This window comes from Ahaetulla prasina, chromosome 3 (assembly GCF_028640845.1).
Source record: "Ahaetulla prasina isolate Xishuangbanna chromosome 3, ASM2864084v1, whole genome shotgun sequence".
NCBI classification, from domain to species: domain Eukaryota; kingdom Metazoa; phylum Chordata; class Lepidosauria; order Squamata; family Colubridae; genus Ahaetulla; species Ahaetulla prasina.
In genome coordinates, this window is record NC_080541.1 from 157,427,237 (window position 1) to 157,443,957 (window position 16,721).

The 16,721-nt window shown below is 36.5% G+C and overlaps 1 protein-coding gene across 1 annotated transcript in view; it reads right to left on the minus strand.

Annotated features, from left to right (window-relative positions):
• Positions 1–14,256, minus strand: part of MSH4 (mutS homolog 4) — an 88,458-nt gene extending 74,202 nt beyond the window's left edge. The window contains exons 1-2 of the mRNA XM_058178379.1: positions 13,829–14,256; positions 11,214–11,378 (exon numbers count right to left, since the gene is read on the minus strand). Coding sequence (XP_058034362.1) covers positions 11,214–11,378; positions 13,829–14,021 — 358 coding nt within the window. The 5' untranslated portion in view covers positions 14,022–14,256. The remainder of the gene's footprint in view (positions 1–11,213; positions 11,379–13,828) is intronic.
• Positions 14,257–16,721: the final 2,465 nt, after the last annotated feature.

Consider the following 16,721-nt stretch of genomic DNA (forward strand, 5'->3'; position numbering starts at 1 on the left):
AGAGAACACAATTACTTGAGATATGGTCACAAAGATCATTAATGTATAGAATAAAGAGTGTTGGTCCAAGGACGCTGCCTTGAGGAACGCCACTCTTGACAGGAACAGGATTTGATAAAGCATTGCCAATTTTGACCACTTGTTGTCTGTTAGACAGAAAAGCAGATATCCATTTGTGGAGGGGTCCTGAGATGCCATAGGATGTTAGTTTAAGGAGAAGTTTATCGTGTACTACTGAGTCAAAAGCTTTGCAGAAGTCTATGTAGATTGCATCTATTGATTTGCCTTGATCTAGATTTGAAGTCCATATGTTTTTGCAGTGGAGAAGTTGTAAGTTACATGATAACTTTTTCCTGAAACCAAATTGTTTGTTGGAGAGTAGGTTGTTAGTTTCTAAGTGTGAGGTAATGGATTGATTGATGATAGATTCCATGACTTTGCAGGTGACGAGCAAAGGGAGATCGGTCTGTAGTTTTCGACTAAGCTGGGGTCTCCTTTTTTGAAGATGGGGATGACTGTGGCTAGTGACCAAAGTTTGGGAAGAGAACTGGTAGTGAAAGCTTTATCAAAGATAATACTTAGGGGTTCAGCTATATTAATGGAAAGTTTTTTTAAGAAATATGCACATAGTCCATCGGGTCCAATAGAAAGCGATGGTTTTAAGTTGTGAAGAGCTTTACCAACGTTGTCTTCTGTGAAATCTATATGAGTTAAATCATCATAGTCATTGCTGGTTCGTTTGTGGAATGTTGGATATGTGTTATCGGAGTTGACAAAACTGAGCCAAAGAAAATGTTGAAGAGGTTTGCTTTGACTGTTTCGTCATTGCATTCTTTGTTGTTAGAATCTTTTAGTGGTGGGATGGATCTTGAATCTTTAAGTTTACTGTTGACAAAATTATAAAAGGCACGATTGAATTTGTGCGTAGAAGGTTTTCTTCTTGCTTGGTGTGGTAATTTGTGCATTCAGTTTTTATTTGGTTGCATATGTTTCTGTAGCGGTTTCTGAAGTTTGTAACATAGCCTTTTTTGTTTCTTTTCCAGAGGGATTTTTTTTTTGATTGAAGCTTTTTTATTGATATGGGTAGTTTGTTTTTCTTGGACATGGTAGTCATTCGTGGTACATATAATTTAATGACTCTATTGATTTCAAGTAGGAAGATTCTATAGAGGTCATCAGCGGTTATGCAGGTTGCAAACAGATTTTGCCAGTTCAGAAGTGAAAGATCGTTGTTTATAAGGTCGTAATTGGCTTTCTTGAAGTTGTAGTTGGGAGTTCTGTTGTTATGACGATTTAAGTATGGACGATATTGAGACGAAAATCAATCATGCAGTGGTCACTGTTTGAAAAAGGTTCTTTAATTTGTAGTCCGTAAATTGAGTTTGGATTGTTGCAGAAGATGAGGTCAAGGCAGTTGTTGAGTCTTGTATTGTTAGTTACAAGTTGTTCAAGACCTAGGTTTGTAACAGCGTTGTATAGTGTAGTATGGATTGGGTCAGTTGAACATTCATTGGTTGTCCAGTTAATGAGAGGTAGATTTAAGTCACCCAGGAAGATGAGAGGGTATGGGCAAGAGGTAGTCCATGTTAGCATTGAGGTTAGCATATTTGCGTGGGTAATGTCATAGTCGGGGGCTCTGTAGCATAGTAAGAATCGAAGAGTAGTGTCAAGGGATAGGTCACATACTATAGTTTCAGGAAGAGAGAGTTTATGTGCTACTTGGATATTTTTTAGATTCAGTGTCTTTTTGTAAAAGATAGCCACTCCACCACCTCTTCGGTTTTCCCGATCTGATCGATAGACTTGATATTCTTTGTTTGAGATAATGGAGTCAGGAAGGGATGAATTCAGCCATGTTTCACAAACAAAAATGATATCAAATGTGCCACTGTTTAATAAGAGGATAAATTCAGGTAATTTGTTGACTATGCTTCTTGCATTTATCAATTTGCATTTGAGATCTGATATGATTGGTGTTGAAGAGGTAAGGGGCGTGCATACCTAGTTTTGGGTGTTAGTTATCTCCAAGATGTTGAACATATGCTTGCTAGTTGTTTGAAATAACAGGAATCAATGAGTTTTTCCTATTATTTAAAAATGTATTTTTAAACAGGAATTTGTAAACTCCATGGGTGTTATTTAATGATTGCTTGTCTTAACATCATCCTTCTCCATGATACTGACATTGCTATGTTGGCTGAACATAGTGGGACTTGCAGTTCACACATCTGGAGGGCAGAAGTTAAGGAGGGCTGCTTTATTTAGCACAATCAGTTTGGAAGCTTTTCTCTGTATTTTTGTCCATTTGAAGCGGCAAGTGCACGTCAAGTGGTTATTTCAAAAAGTAATTTGACAACTGACTGGACCACACTTCAATGCCTCTTAAAATTAAGGAAACTTATGGGAAAAAAACCAAAATTTTATTTATTTATTTATTTATTTTGTTGCATACATATTAAATAATATATATAAGTATAAGCATGAATTGAATACATAAAATGAATACAATTAAAGGGAACATTAGGACAGGGACGGTAGGCACGCTGGAGCTCTTATGCACGCCCCTTACAGACCTCTTATGGGGTCAGGTCAACAGTAGACAGTCTTAGGTTAATGTTTTGGGGATTTTGGGATGAGACCAGAGTCTGGTAGTGCATTCCAGGCATTAACAACTCTGTTACTGAAGTCATATTTTCTGTAATCAAGATTGGAGCGGTTCACTTTAAGTTTGAATCTATTGTGTGCTCATGTATTGTTGTGGTTGATGCTGAAGTAGTCATTGACAGGAAGGACATTGTAGCAGATGATTTTATGAGCTATGTTAAGGTCATACCGAAGGCGGCGTAGTTCTAAATTTTCTAAACCCAGAATTTCAAGTCTGGTGGCATAAGGTATTTTGTTGCGAGCAGAGGAGTGGAGGACTCTTCTTGTAAAATATTTCTGGACATGCTCAATTGTATTAATGTCTGATATGCAGTGTGGGTTCCAGACAGATAAGCAGTATTAGAAAATTGGTCTAGCAAATGTTTTGTATGTTCTAGTTAGTAGTGTAATCTTACTGAAGAAGAAGCTATGCAAGATTAGATTTACAACTCTTAATGCCTTTTTGGCGATGTTGTTACAGTGGGCTTTGGCACTTAGATCATTTGATATGAGTACTCCAAGGTCCTTGACAGAGTGAGGGTCATCAACAAGGTCATGTCCACTTAGCTTGTATTTTGTGTTCTGATTCTTTTTGCCAATGTGTAAGACAGAGCATTTGTTGGTTGAGATTTGGAGTTGCCAATTTTTCGACCATTCTGACACAAATTCTTCAATCCTAGGTGAAAATCTTCAATCTACTAGGTGGCTGTAAAAATTGGTCCAATAATTGGTCTTGTTAGAACAGTTTGGACCAATTATTACAGCAAGATCAATTACTACAGCTACTTAGTAGATTATATAACAATCAATGAATTATAGTTCAGTATATTTGAGGGGCACCAGATTGTTCAGCAACTTTTTGGGAACACTGATATTATCAATATTAAACTGAATGGGCATTCCGTTTAAACTGGGACCTTTATTTATGTGTGCAGCTAGGCTGAAATGGACTCTTGGCGAAGAAAGCAAAATGAGATCATCATACTGTGCAGTCTAAACCACAGACTGGTGAACAAATATACAGAATGCAATCATAAACTCCTACGCTCTGGAATGAACTTCCCCCTGGTTTACGTCAAGTGCCTGATCTTCGGACCTTTCGGCGTGAGCTGAAAACGCACCTATTTATTCAAGCGGGACTGGATTGAAATTTTATTGGGGTATTTATGTCTTAAGATTTTAAACTATTTTAAAATTTCGGCCACATTATAATGTTTCTTTTTAACTTCTTTTTAATGTTTATATATTGAATTTTTACTTGGCTGTACACCGCCCTGAGTCCTTCGGGAGAAGGGCGGTATAAAAATCAAAATAAATAAATAAATAAATAAATAAATAAATAAATAAACAAACAAACAATACAAAGCTCAGCAATAAACGAAACTCAATTGGTTTTTTAAAAAAAATGTAAATGCAAACTTGAGACTCAGCGTGCACCGAGTACAATAATTGTAAATAAAATATCATGTCAGTAAGTCAAGCCAAATCTTGATAAATTAGAAACAGCAACTTTGAGAGGTTGCCTTCTATGCAGCCAAGGCAATGGTGTACCATTCTCCTTCCTTTTCTTCTGCTTATCTGGTTTGCTAGTCAGAGCATCCATACTGCTTATGAATGTTGTGTGGTCTCGGATACAGCACAACTTTGTACAAACCATATGGGTCAGTAATCAGGGTCCAGTAACATTATCCTTGTTGTTTGCAAGTAGGGAGTGTAGGGTTACTCAAAAGTTTTTCTGCTATATCTTTTAATCTGCAAACATAGTAGTAACTATCCTCACTACTTCAAACGAGTGTCCTGTTTTCTGGCATGCCCATTCTCAGTTGAGAGCACCAACCAGCTTATTCTTATTTTTTGGTATGTTGCCTTGCGTTGTTTTCTACAGTTTTAAGTTTAAAGAATTATTTAACTGCAGTTGCCATTGTAATAGGTATGTTGTTTTTTTTAAAAAATCAGACTTCCAGGGCAAACTTCAATAATATTTGATGACTGAGTATGGTTTTCAATCCAAAGACATTCTACCATTTCCTTTATTTATGATTTGAAAGCAGTATCAAATGATCTGAATGAGAGCAATTTTCATGGAAGTGTATCCAATGTCATGACTATATTTATAAGTCCTGTATGTGTAAGTTCTCCAGATGTATAAATACAAGATAGTGACATCAGTTGCTGATATCATGGTTAATGGCTATAGAGTATTACATTCAAAAACTATTTTATTCAAGCAGGAAAGGCTATGCCCACTGATGTACAGTATATGTTCTCTGCAGATGTTGCTATTTGATCCTCGCAAAGGATGCCTTCTTCACCCATGACACCCATGAATTTTGACATTTCTGAAATACATTCCCAGGACTGGCCATTGCCAAAGCACAATCCTGCACTATATTGTACAGTATTGATCTCTGGCATCTTGTAATTTATTGAAAAGCTCTGTTTGGTTAGGTCAGTTGGCGGTCATGTAACAATTTTGAATAGGATTGTAATATAAAAGTTTAGAACCTGTTTTTGTGTTTTGCATTTCTCTTTTGCAGTACTCAAAAGAGTTTGATCAAAAATACAAACTGGAATTACTCCATTTACATTTCAGAGATCTTGATGTATTAACCAAATTTTCTTTCCCATGAGAATGAAAATCTTTGTTAGTATCTCTGATGTAAAAATGAAATGCTACAAGAGCTTCAGAGGAATGCTGACTATCTTATTAATAATACTGCCTTCAGCATAATTTTCTACTAAGGTATCATATTGTAGAGGAGCACAGAGATAACCTTGAATGAACAGTTTGGGAAAAACTAAATAGAACTCAGTTCTGTGAAAGCAGCTATGAGGGGGAAGAAAACAAAGAACCTGCCATGATGCTCTTTGTTACAAACAGGGGTCTAAAAGGAATAGAATAGAATAGAACAGAACAGAACAGAACTTTGTCACTTTAAACGTCCACTAATCAGCAGACATTAAAATAAAATTCCATTGTATTCAGCTCTCAAAAAGATAACCATTATGCATATACCCACTTATACACACGTATACACACGAGAAACATCACAGTCTAGTTAGAATATATACATATACATGGCAGGGGAAAGAAAGAATCCTGTGAATTTACAAAATGGATGGCATAATGAACAAAGCTGTTACAGAATCTAGAAGTCCTGCTATAGATATTTTGAAACCTCCTCCCAGAGGGAAGCAAGAGAAACATATCATGAAGTGGGGTGGGGGTGGGTGGGTCTCTAACAATGCTTCAAGCTCTAAGCACATATCACTTATAAGCATAAAAATAATGGGAAGATAATAGAATAGAATAGAATAGAACAGAACAGAACAGAACAGAATTTTTATTGGCCAAGTGTGATTGGACACACAAGGAATTTGTCTTGGTGCATATGCTCTCAGTATACATAAAAGAAAAGATTTGTTCATCAAGAATCATAAGGTACAACATTTAATGATAGTCATAGTGTACAAATAAGCAATCAGGAAACAATATCAATATAAATCGTAAGAATACAAGAACAAAGTTACAGTCATACAGTCATAAGTGGAAGGAGCTTCCTATAATCTTCTCAGTTGTCCTTACCGCTTTCTGTATGGACCTTCTATCTGAGGCACTGCTGCCACCAAAGCAAACAGTGATGCAATTTGTTAAAACGCTCTCAATTGTGCCTTTGTAAAAAGTGGCCAGGACCAAAGGAGAGAGATGTGGTCTCTTCATCTGCCGCAGGAAATGCAAATATTGGTTTGCACACTACACTAAAGAGAACGTGTATAGAGACCAAGTCAAATTATCCGTTATCTGCACCCCCAGATACTTAATGCTATCGACCACCTCCACAGGTGCAGCCTTGACACAAAGTGGAGTATGACTATACTGGCTCTTTCTAAAACCAACAATTATCTCCTTTGTTTTATTAACATTCAAAACCACCTTATTTTTATTGATGGGCATTCAACATCCTTTTATTATACCTTACAATAAAGTAGTATTCCTATAATCCTTGGGATGCCTGTTTCCTGATCTGATTACCACAAAGGGTTAACACCAGGACTTGGATGGATAACTTCTAGTGAGCCCCCACAATTGATTCATCCCCTTTCTCTATGAATGACAGATAGTTGCTTCACAACAGCAATTCACATGCTTCCCTTTCTATAATAGAAGAAATATTGCAACCATGCCATGACAATAGAATTACTATACATGGGAGAATTAAAATCTTGATTTAGGTTTCTCAAGAGACTTTGAGTGGCTGAGAGCGAGAACAAATGTCGAGGGCTATGTTTCATCCTGCGGTGCTTGACACTGAGCAAAACACAGCAAAGTGACTGTGTTTTTTTCCTGGCAAGGACTTTTCATTGGCTGAGGAGACAACACAATTTTTTCTAAACCACTATTAGACATTCAAATTAATGTCATCTTTGGATCTTCTAACTTACGAAATGTAGTCAGAAAGAATGAATAAATGATTCGACCAATACTTAAGGAGCCACAGTGGCGCAGAGGTTAGAGTGCAGTACTACAGGCTACTTCTGCTGATCACCAGCTGCCAGCAGTTTGGCAGAGCGAATCTCACTAGGCTCAAGGTTGACTCAGCCTTCCATGCTTCTGAGGTTGGTAAAATGGGGACCCAGATTGTTGGGGGCAATATGCTGACTCCATAAGAATGTTTGGAGAGGGCTGTAAAGCACTATGAAGAGGTATATAAGTCTAAGTGCTGTTGCTGATGGTATGTCTCTTAAAATAGGACAACTGAGCTTAACTGTTGCCTCTTGCAGAATTTACCTGCAACAAGTTAGTACCAAAGGTGCTTTTGGACTTTCTTGTTTTTCTTTGAAGACATTTCGCTTCTCATCCAAGAAGCTTCTTCAGCTCTGACTGGATGGTGGGGAATGGAAAGATTTAACATCACACCACATCACAACCAGAGGTGAAATGCTCCCAGTTCAGCCGGATCACCTGATCTGGTAGCGATGGCGGCAGGTGGTTTGGAGAACCAGCAGCAAAAATCCCTGCCCCCCTCCCCCACCTATGCCCAGCTGAGCCGCGCAATCATCAGAGGTGTTTTTTTTACTTTTAAAAGCATTTTTTTTCGGCTGAAAAAAAAGCTTTTAAAAGTAAAAAAAAAAGCCTCTAATGATCGCACGGCTCAGCTGGGATCGTCACTCAGAACCTTTTAAAAGCATTTTTTCTTCAACCTCTTTGGCTGAAGAGGTTGTTAAAAATGCTTCTAAAAGGTTCTGATGATCAGGCAACTCAGCTGGGATTTTCAGAACCTTTTAAAAGCATTTTTTTTACCTATCTGGCCTACTGATATGTACAATAACAAATGCCATAATTTGATTCTGTATGAAAAATTATTGTAAATACAATTTATTTTTAGCTATTTATAAAACTTATGGGCTACCCATCTTATTTCAAGGTAACTCTGGGCAACTTTAAAGCATACATCATATGCTATAAAAATTATTAGTTTTTATAATATAGCATCAGTTACTGAATAGCGGAAATATGCAGTTTTTGTTGCTTTGCTAGATTACTACTTTAAAGACTAGATTACAATCCATTCATATTTGCAGCTCATCACAGGCTTGTCCTTAAAATTTTGACTTGTTCAGTCCATTTCTTTTAATGATGCTTAAAATATTGTGCATTAAACCTACTCTACCATTGACTGATCTTCTAATCTGAAAAAGCCCTGAAAGAATTCTTGTATTTTTGTGCTCAATATAAATCTATAGCAAATCACTTGGCTAAGCTGAAGTTTCTTATCAATAGCTTTGATTAGATCTGTAATTTGATCCTTGACAGAGTAAGAACAAATGTGAACTAGGTCATTGGTAGGTTGGGACTTAGGCATTTAATACATTGTTCTATGCTCCATATATTTAACAATCTGTCCAGCATAAGATCAGATTTTTCAACGTTGATATTAGAGAGAAAATGTCAATACTATCCATCACCTAAACACATACAATAGTCTCTGCAACTTCTACAGGTCAGGTTAGAGGGAGTCGAGGTCAATGTTATATTGATAATTCTATCAAGCCCTTGATCCAAAAGCTTGGCTTGCTTTGTAAAGCCATTTCTAGTTTCCATGTCGATGGGGTTTGTGAGAACCATTGCTCAAGAATCTTGCAGCATTGGTAGTGGCTATTGAAGTCTTAATGAATCATAATTTCATTTTTTAAGCAAGGCCAATTACAAGTATTGATCTCAAACAATTCTGGTGAAGGAAGCGAGTATATCTGAAATTGATTTAAGGTTGAAGAATAAAAAAACTATTCTCATTGGATTTGCACATCAGGTTTACAGATTATTATTATTTTTTTTGTTTACATTTATACCCCGCCCTTCTCCGAAGACTCAGGGCGGCTTACAATCTCAGATGGCTGTATAATAAGTTTCTAAAGTGTTTGTATTATTATAGACCTTTGGAAATGTTTTTTTTTTAAATAATGAAAAGCTACCAGCACTCAAGCATTCATTAAAGTGAGTTCTGTATGCAGGCAATGCCTAAGAGGCCATAGCAGAAAGAGAAATGTTGCCAGATGTTGTTTTGGTCTCTTCACACTGCTTGGGCACACACTTTATAATAGGCTGTGCACTCAGAGGTTTCTTGTGACTCAAGGGGTCCCTTGCTTTGTAAGAAAATCTTAAGATGTCAAGATGGTACCTTATGCTTTATTTTGTTTATGACCATTATAAGTACCTATTAGCTTTCTTCTTAGATTTTCTACGCTCTCCTCAGTCTTTGAAATACCAAAGTAATCTTGGGGAGTTTTGCTGTTTTTATTTCCTGTTGTTTTCTCAACTTTTGCTTCTAAACCCCACTGCATAAATGCTAGTTGGACAATGCTAATTGGCAATGTCATGTTAAATTTAGCCTATTTCTTCCATTTTGCCATTTTACATTCATTAAGCTATTTTCATTAAATAAATGAACCTCAGAACCTTGAAGGTGTTTAATATATTAGCCATAGTTAGAATTAATGGCCTAGCTAATTATGTCTTATTCTGTAAGCCATAGGGCAGTAATGGCTTAATGTGATGTAGAAAATCAGCCATTATTTTAACTGATATTTTTGATATTTCTCTAACATAAAACTAACAAACATATCTGTATAAAGTGTCAGGGAGGAGTGGTGTGTGTGTGTATGTGCGTGTGTTCTTTAGTTGAAAAAAGCCACTTGTGGCCTACAGAAACATTTTTATTCCCATGCCAATAGAGACTGCACACAGAGGCTCTGGATCTGGCTACCTTGCTGGACTTATGCAACAACAACCTATTCCTTTCTTCTGCTACCATAATTGTCTCTCAAAGAAGCCATGTTCATCTCTAGGACATGTCTGTTCAATTAATTCGCCTGCAAATGATATGTTGCCTCCCCCAGCCCCCAAAACCTGAAGCTAATTTAAGAGGCTTGTACCCCATGAATTTATCCAATTCCCTTTTAAAGCCATCAAAGTCAGTAGCTATCACCACTTTTTTTAATTTTCACAAATGCACAAGGTGAAGAAGTATTTTTAATTAACTGTTTGAAATCTCATTCCATTCAGCATACTTTGGAAAAAGACACCTCCAAATAATGCATTATTTTATAAAACTGCCTCCATAAGTCACTTTTTTTTAACCAAACATTCTAGCTTTTTCTCACAGGAGAGTTCAAGCCCCATGGCAAATTTGACAGCTATCTCCTACCTACACTTTTCCCATCTTTATAATACTGCTTTGCAGATGTGGCAAACAGACATAGCATTCCAGATACAGTTCTAAAATAAATGTGTATGTCATTACAGTATTGTTTGCTTTTATTTTCAACTCCCTTCCTATGATCCATACCATTGGAACTTTAATTGAACTTTAAAACCATGGAGCTATCCACTATGAATCCAAGATCTCTTTTCTGTTTAGCCATAGTTAGCTCAGACCTAAACCAGCATATATGCAAAATTACTTTTTTTCTCTTAATGTGCATATTTTGAACAGGTAGACCTCAACTTATGAACACAATTGGGCCCAAAATTTCTGTTCCTAAGCAAGACAGTTGTTAAGTGAGTTTTGCCCAATTTTAAGACTTTTCTTGCCACAGTTGTTAAGTTAATCACTGCAGTTGTTAAGTAAATCTGGCTTCCCCATTGACTGCGCTTGTCAGAAGGTCACAATATGTGATTACATGATCCCCCAAATACTGCAACTGTCATAAATATATGCCAGTTGCCAAGCATTTGAATTTTGATCACATGACCATGGAAATGCTGCAGCGGTCATAAGTGTAAAAAACATTCATAAGTAGCTTTTGTCAGTGCTGTTGAAACTTCGAATTGTCACTGAATGAACAGTTGTAAGTTGAGGATCTTGTGTATTTAAACTGCTCTATATTAGCAATTTGGTTGACCATTTACCCAGTTTAAAAACATTCTTCTAGAGATCTTTACAATCACTTTGCAACATACAAGTCAGTTAACTGAAATTAATTTAAATCTGGATTCAATAGAAGTCCAAGTAGTTTTCTATTTAGTATGAATATTTCTTTTGAAATGAAGTTCTTTTGAACTTCTTTACCTGAATATCCCATGAAAGGAGTCCAGTTTCTACATCCTGGTCGGTTGGATGAGAGAGGTGTTTTCCGTACTCGAGAAATCTTTATGTCCTTGGTGGAAGAAGGGCTTGTCATATTTACTGTGCTAATGTTTTCTGCATAAGAACTCTTGTCTCCAAAATATGAATCTAATAAAAATAAAAATAATGTTTTTTTGAAAGTAATATAAAATTATCACATTTCTTTATTTCTAAAGCAGTTATTTGAAAATTATTTAGTAATAACATTTTTAATTCTTTTAAACAAGATTTTGGAAATTTGGTGCCTGTGAGTGCCATAGCATTCTCACCCTTAGATGCTCTGGGATATCTAACATTAAAATATTATATATAAATATATCTTAAATATAGTATAAATTGAAACTCATCTACCATCTCTTGAAAGTTTTAAACTTTTCAAGGTAATTTTTACCTACATTTTTAAAAATTGGGGACACCTATGATACTGCAGAAAACTAGGTAATGACACTTTCAGATTACTAACATCCACATTGGAGATAAAATCCATTAATCAATTTCTAAGTATTCCTTGTTAAAGTCACAAAGTTCTATTTCCTAAATTACTAGGTTCTGCTCATCTCAGAAAAGATCACCTTTTCAATTACACAGCGGAACAGATATATAAAATTCATAGGTCCATTAAATAAGGAAGAAAACATAGTTTCACTGAACAAATAGAACAAGGCCACTGATACTGTACCTCTCCATTTTATATTTCTCAATAAAATTGCAGAAAATATGTACTTTTTCTTGTTTTGTGGAACAATTCTATGCATGCTTATTTAGAAGTTGTGTATGCTTACATTAAGTCTTACATTAAGATTAAGACTAGATGTGACATTTGTGTGAGAGAAAATATTTCCATTAGTTGTAAAAATGTTGTGATAGAATGTCATAATTGGTTATCATCCTATGGATTGGAACCAGATTTAGAATAAATCCACTAAAAACAAACAAATAGGTAAGCTAATTTAAATTGCAATAATCAGAAATCTATGTATTTTACTTAGCATCACATACAAACTATAATGGCTCTTATAAAAATACATGTATTATATTTGAATCAATAATTGTAATTTAATATAACTGAGCAGAATCTTCTTGTTCTCTAACTGATTAATCGTTTACAAGTTTGTTTAGAAAGAAATCAAGCCTTTTTAATTTTAATGTCCTAGTTTAGAAATTCCTTTGAATTCCACCTTTTATTTTCCACTTATCAGATTCACAATTAGTCATTCATTTAAAGTGTGTGTGCATATTTATAATTATAGCCTTAAATTATGTATGTTTAATAAATTATTAATCATATATTTAATATGGCTTAGTTTACTTCAGAATTTTAACCCCACCAAATAGTGTTGCAAGTTGTCCAATGCATCACCCAATTATATATTTATCCATTTGTAAAAAAATATTGTTGTTTCCCTCATATAGGGCATATGTTATCTTAATATATAAGCTGTATATCTATATTTACTTATGATTAAAAATAATAGAAAAAGCTATCTTCGAGATACTTTTGCCAAGATAAAATTAATAATTCCAATATTCAGATAAATATTCAACATGAAAGGATTAACAAGTCAGATGTGTGATCAGATCAATTTAGAGAGCCAGTAGAGTAAATTTAAGAGATGGGATTGTCATAAAAAAAGCCTATGCCCCTTCCTCAGCCAGAAAATGCTCTTAAGTGATTCCAGGCCACCTCACAGGGCTGATCTGGCAAAGAAAGGAGGGGAAACTATGCATAACTCTTTCAGCTGCTGACCAAAAGGAAGGATGTGAAAGAAATAAAATGCTTAATAGCCAGGAGTCAGAAAAAGCTGAAAATCCGACAGGAGGACTTTGGACCAGTGACTTTCTCACTAATCCAACTCATAGGGTTGTTGTTATGGAGAAAATAGGAGGGAGGAATATTATGTATGTCTGCCAAATTAAGTTATAGTTAGTCCTCGACTTATGACAATTTAGCCCAAAATTTCTGGTTTTAGGTGAGACACTTGTTAAGTGAGTTTTGCCCCATTTTACGACCTTTCTTGCCTTGGTTGTTAAATGAATCACTGCAGTTGATAAGTTAATAAATCAGTTGTTGAGTCTGGCTTCCCCATTTGACTTTGCTTAGGTCAGAAGGTCGCAAAAGGGGATCACATGGCCTTTTGGGACCCAGCAATAGTCATAAATATGAGTCAGTTGCCAAGCATTTGAATTTTGATCAAACGATCATGGGGATGCTGCGAAGGTCATAATTGTCACTTTTTTTCTTTGTGCCTTTGTAACTTTGAACGGTCACTAAATGAATTGTTGTACGTCAAGGACTACCTGTACTAAGGAAGTGATAAAGGTGGGGATAAAAGTCTATTCAATAAATACGAATTGAAGTCTTGCAGTTTTGCCCATTCAAGAACTGGGTAAACGAAACTTGTTATAAAGAGACCTAAACTTATTGCTGCTAAGGATTCCCATTCACTTATTAGAGAAGCCTTGAAAGGGGAGTAGAGGATTGAGGTTTCCGCCCAGAAGAGAGCGTTATTTTCACTATTTCAGGGGTTGCGATGGGACTTTCTTCGGGCAATGCCCACCTTCCAACCCTCTCGGAGGAAAGGCGTCATTGGGGTCCCTGATGGCCGTTTTCCCTCGCTGAGGGTGAGAAGGCTCGTCGGTCAAACCCGGCGTCTCTTGAAGACCGAACTGGTAACGGGGCTGACGCTCGCGGCCAGAAGACGACGAGCAGCGGCCCGAATAAGAGGTGGAAGCAGCAGATGCTTCCTCCATGATCCACTTGATTCGGGGATCGCTTCTAGGAAACCCCACCCCGAGGCAGACGGCTTAAGAAACCCTCCGTGCCGATCGCCTCAAAAATCAGCCCGCGCCTCAGCTGCGCTGATTGGAGACAGCGGACTGTACTATTTCAAGTAAGACAGGGGTGGATCCCATTTAATTGATTTCGCTAAGTGACAAAAAAATAACTCTCATACGAGCTCCCTCAACTTTGGGGAGGAACTTTCTTACACAGGTGAACATTAGAGAGTATGATTTACGTATGCTCCTCCCCCTTAACATTTTCAGCCGTTATCTCAAAATTGTACAACCCACCAGGAAAAAAAACACCCTTGACTGTGGAGGCTTCAGGAGGACGGCTCTTCTTTTTTTTTTTTTCCTGTCGGGTTATCCAAACGTGATGCAGTGTCATCACTTTCATGATGGGAACTGTAGTCCACACAGCTTAGACTTTGGTTAAGAAATCCTAGCCCACAGTTGTACTTTTTAAAAGTACGCTTTAAAAAAGGAACTTCCTAGGCAGTTGACACTGCAGTTCATTTGTAGCAAATATGCGAACTGAGAGCATATACACCTGTCTGCAGAAAAAACAATTGCTACCAACCTGCCTTCCATTGAGGATCTGTATACTGCCCGAGTCAGAGGGCTGTGAGAATATTTACAGATCTCTCGCATTCTGGACATAAACTGTATCAACTCCTACCCTCAAAACGACACTATAAAGCACTGCAGTTTCTTCCCAAAGGCCATCACTCTGCTAAACAAAGAATTCCTTCAACACTGTCAAACTATTTACTAAATCTGCACTTCTATTAATCTTCCCATCGTTCCCATCACCAATCTCCTTCCACTTATGACTGTAACTTTCTTGCTTGTATCCTTACAATTTATATTGATAGTTTCCTGATTGCTTATTTGTACCCCATGACTATCATTAAGTGTTGTATCTTATGATTCTTGATGAATGTAGACACACATTCTTTGTGTGTCTAATCATACTTAGTCAATAAAAAATTCTATTCTATTCTATTGTGTGTCCAATCACACTTGGCCAATAAAGAATTCTATTCTATTCTATTTAGAACTAAGGGAAATGATATGCATAATTTTAGATTGTTTCGTGCAGGATAAGGCCTTCTTCTCAGAGCTGTCAGTAGCCTGTTAGCATTGGAGTGGATGCTTGCATATCCTTAGTTCATATCCTTAAAAAATGCAGTATTAAGCATAAAGCCTATTGAAAGCTGGACTTAATTAAGCCTGAACTGAATGTTTGATTATAAGTGATGAGATGCAGCTGTCAGACTTGAAGCCAACAAAATCTGCAATTTGGATTGCAATAGGATTGCTTTAATGCCATTTTGAAGAGCTACTATTGTATCCCTCTTGAGCTTTATTTTGTATTCAGGTGACAGGTGACAGAACTACCAAAACACACTGCATTTTTATTTAGGAATCTAATACTGATCTGTATGCAATAGTGTAGTATTTCATTACATATATCCTTTCCTGGCACTTCAAGCTCCAATTTCAAACTCTTGCTTGCAACTTCAGACTAACCTAACCCAGTTAAACGTAGATAAAATTAAAGAGAGGAAAAATGAGAACATATTTCCAAATACATTGATAAAGAAAACCAGAATTTAAAAATGCAGCAGTTGCAAATTGACTGATAATGGATACATTTTCTTCAGTATAAATGAATGGTGGTAGGGGTTTCCTGATATTCTTTGAAGCGTTTTTAGCAGAAGTGTACTTTAGTAGTTAGAACCAGAAATTCTGATTTATAGCATTAGCAGTTCAGAAAATGAGCATGTTTGTATGACACATCCTTGTTTGACCTGATAACCTAATAAAATTCAGTTTCATTGGAAACAGCCATCTTGGTTGGTGCTTAGGTCACACTTGAAAGTTACTCAGTGTAGTTCTTTAAAAATTAAAATTTAGAAATTGAGTTACTACTGCAGAAAAAATTGGTGTTGTTTTTTAAGCACCATTTTACTTTCTCCTTCCACATGGCACAGAATGAAAAAATGGAAAGATTATTTGGCTAGGATTGGTGTAATTTGTAGCCATTTTAATATTCCATTTTTGTCACAGATAGAAAGCAAATGATAATCTTCCATTGGTAAAGGTCAGAGTTGATATGGAGCTGAATATTTAATTCTGTAGTTGTACTTGGCCCAAGCCTGGAATTCAGTATCCCTACTTCTTCATCTCGCTGTGCTTTTGAGCTATTGGGATTTTTTTTTAAATCAAATACACTTTGAAAATATAGCTAGTGCTTGGTTTACATCAAGACTGGAATTGCCATCATTAAGTGATGTGGCTGCCAAGTGTGATGTCATATGACTGTACTGCTTACCAATGGCAGTTCTGGTTGCCATAATCTCATATGACCATAACTTCCAACTTTCTTTGGCTTTCCCATTGGCTTTGCTTGTCGGAAGGTAGCAGGAAATGTTGGAAATCATGATTACGTAACCGTGGCTTGCTGTGAGATGATCATGAACACGGCACTAAGTGTCCAGATTGCGATCACGTCTGAATACAATGCAGTAGCCAGAAAACTGAGAACTGGTTAAAACCACTCGTTTAGTGATGAGTTTGAATTGTTGCTGAACAAGGAATTGTAACCAGAGGACCCACCTGTACAATTCTGCTTTTACATAATATGAACAACTCTGGTTTAACAAT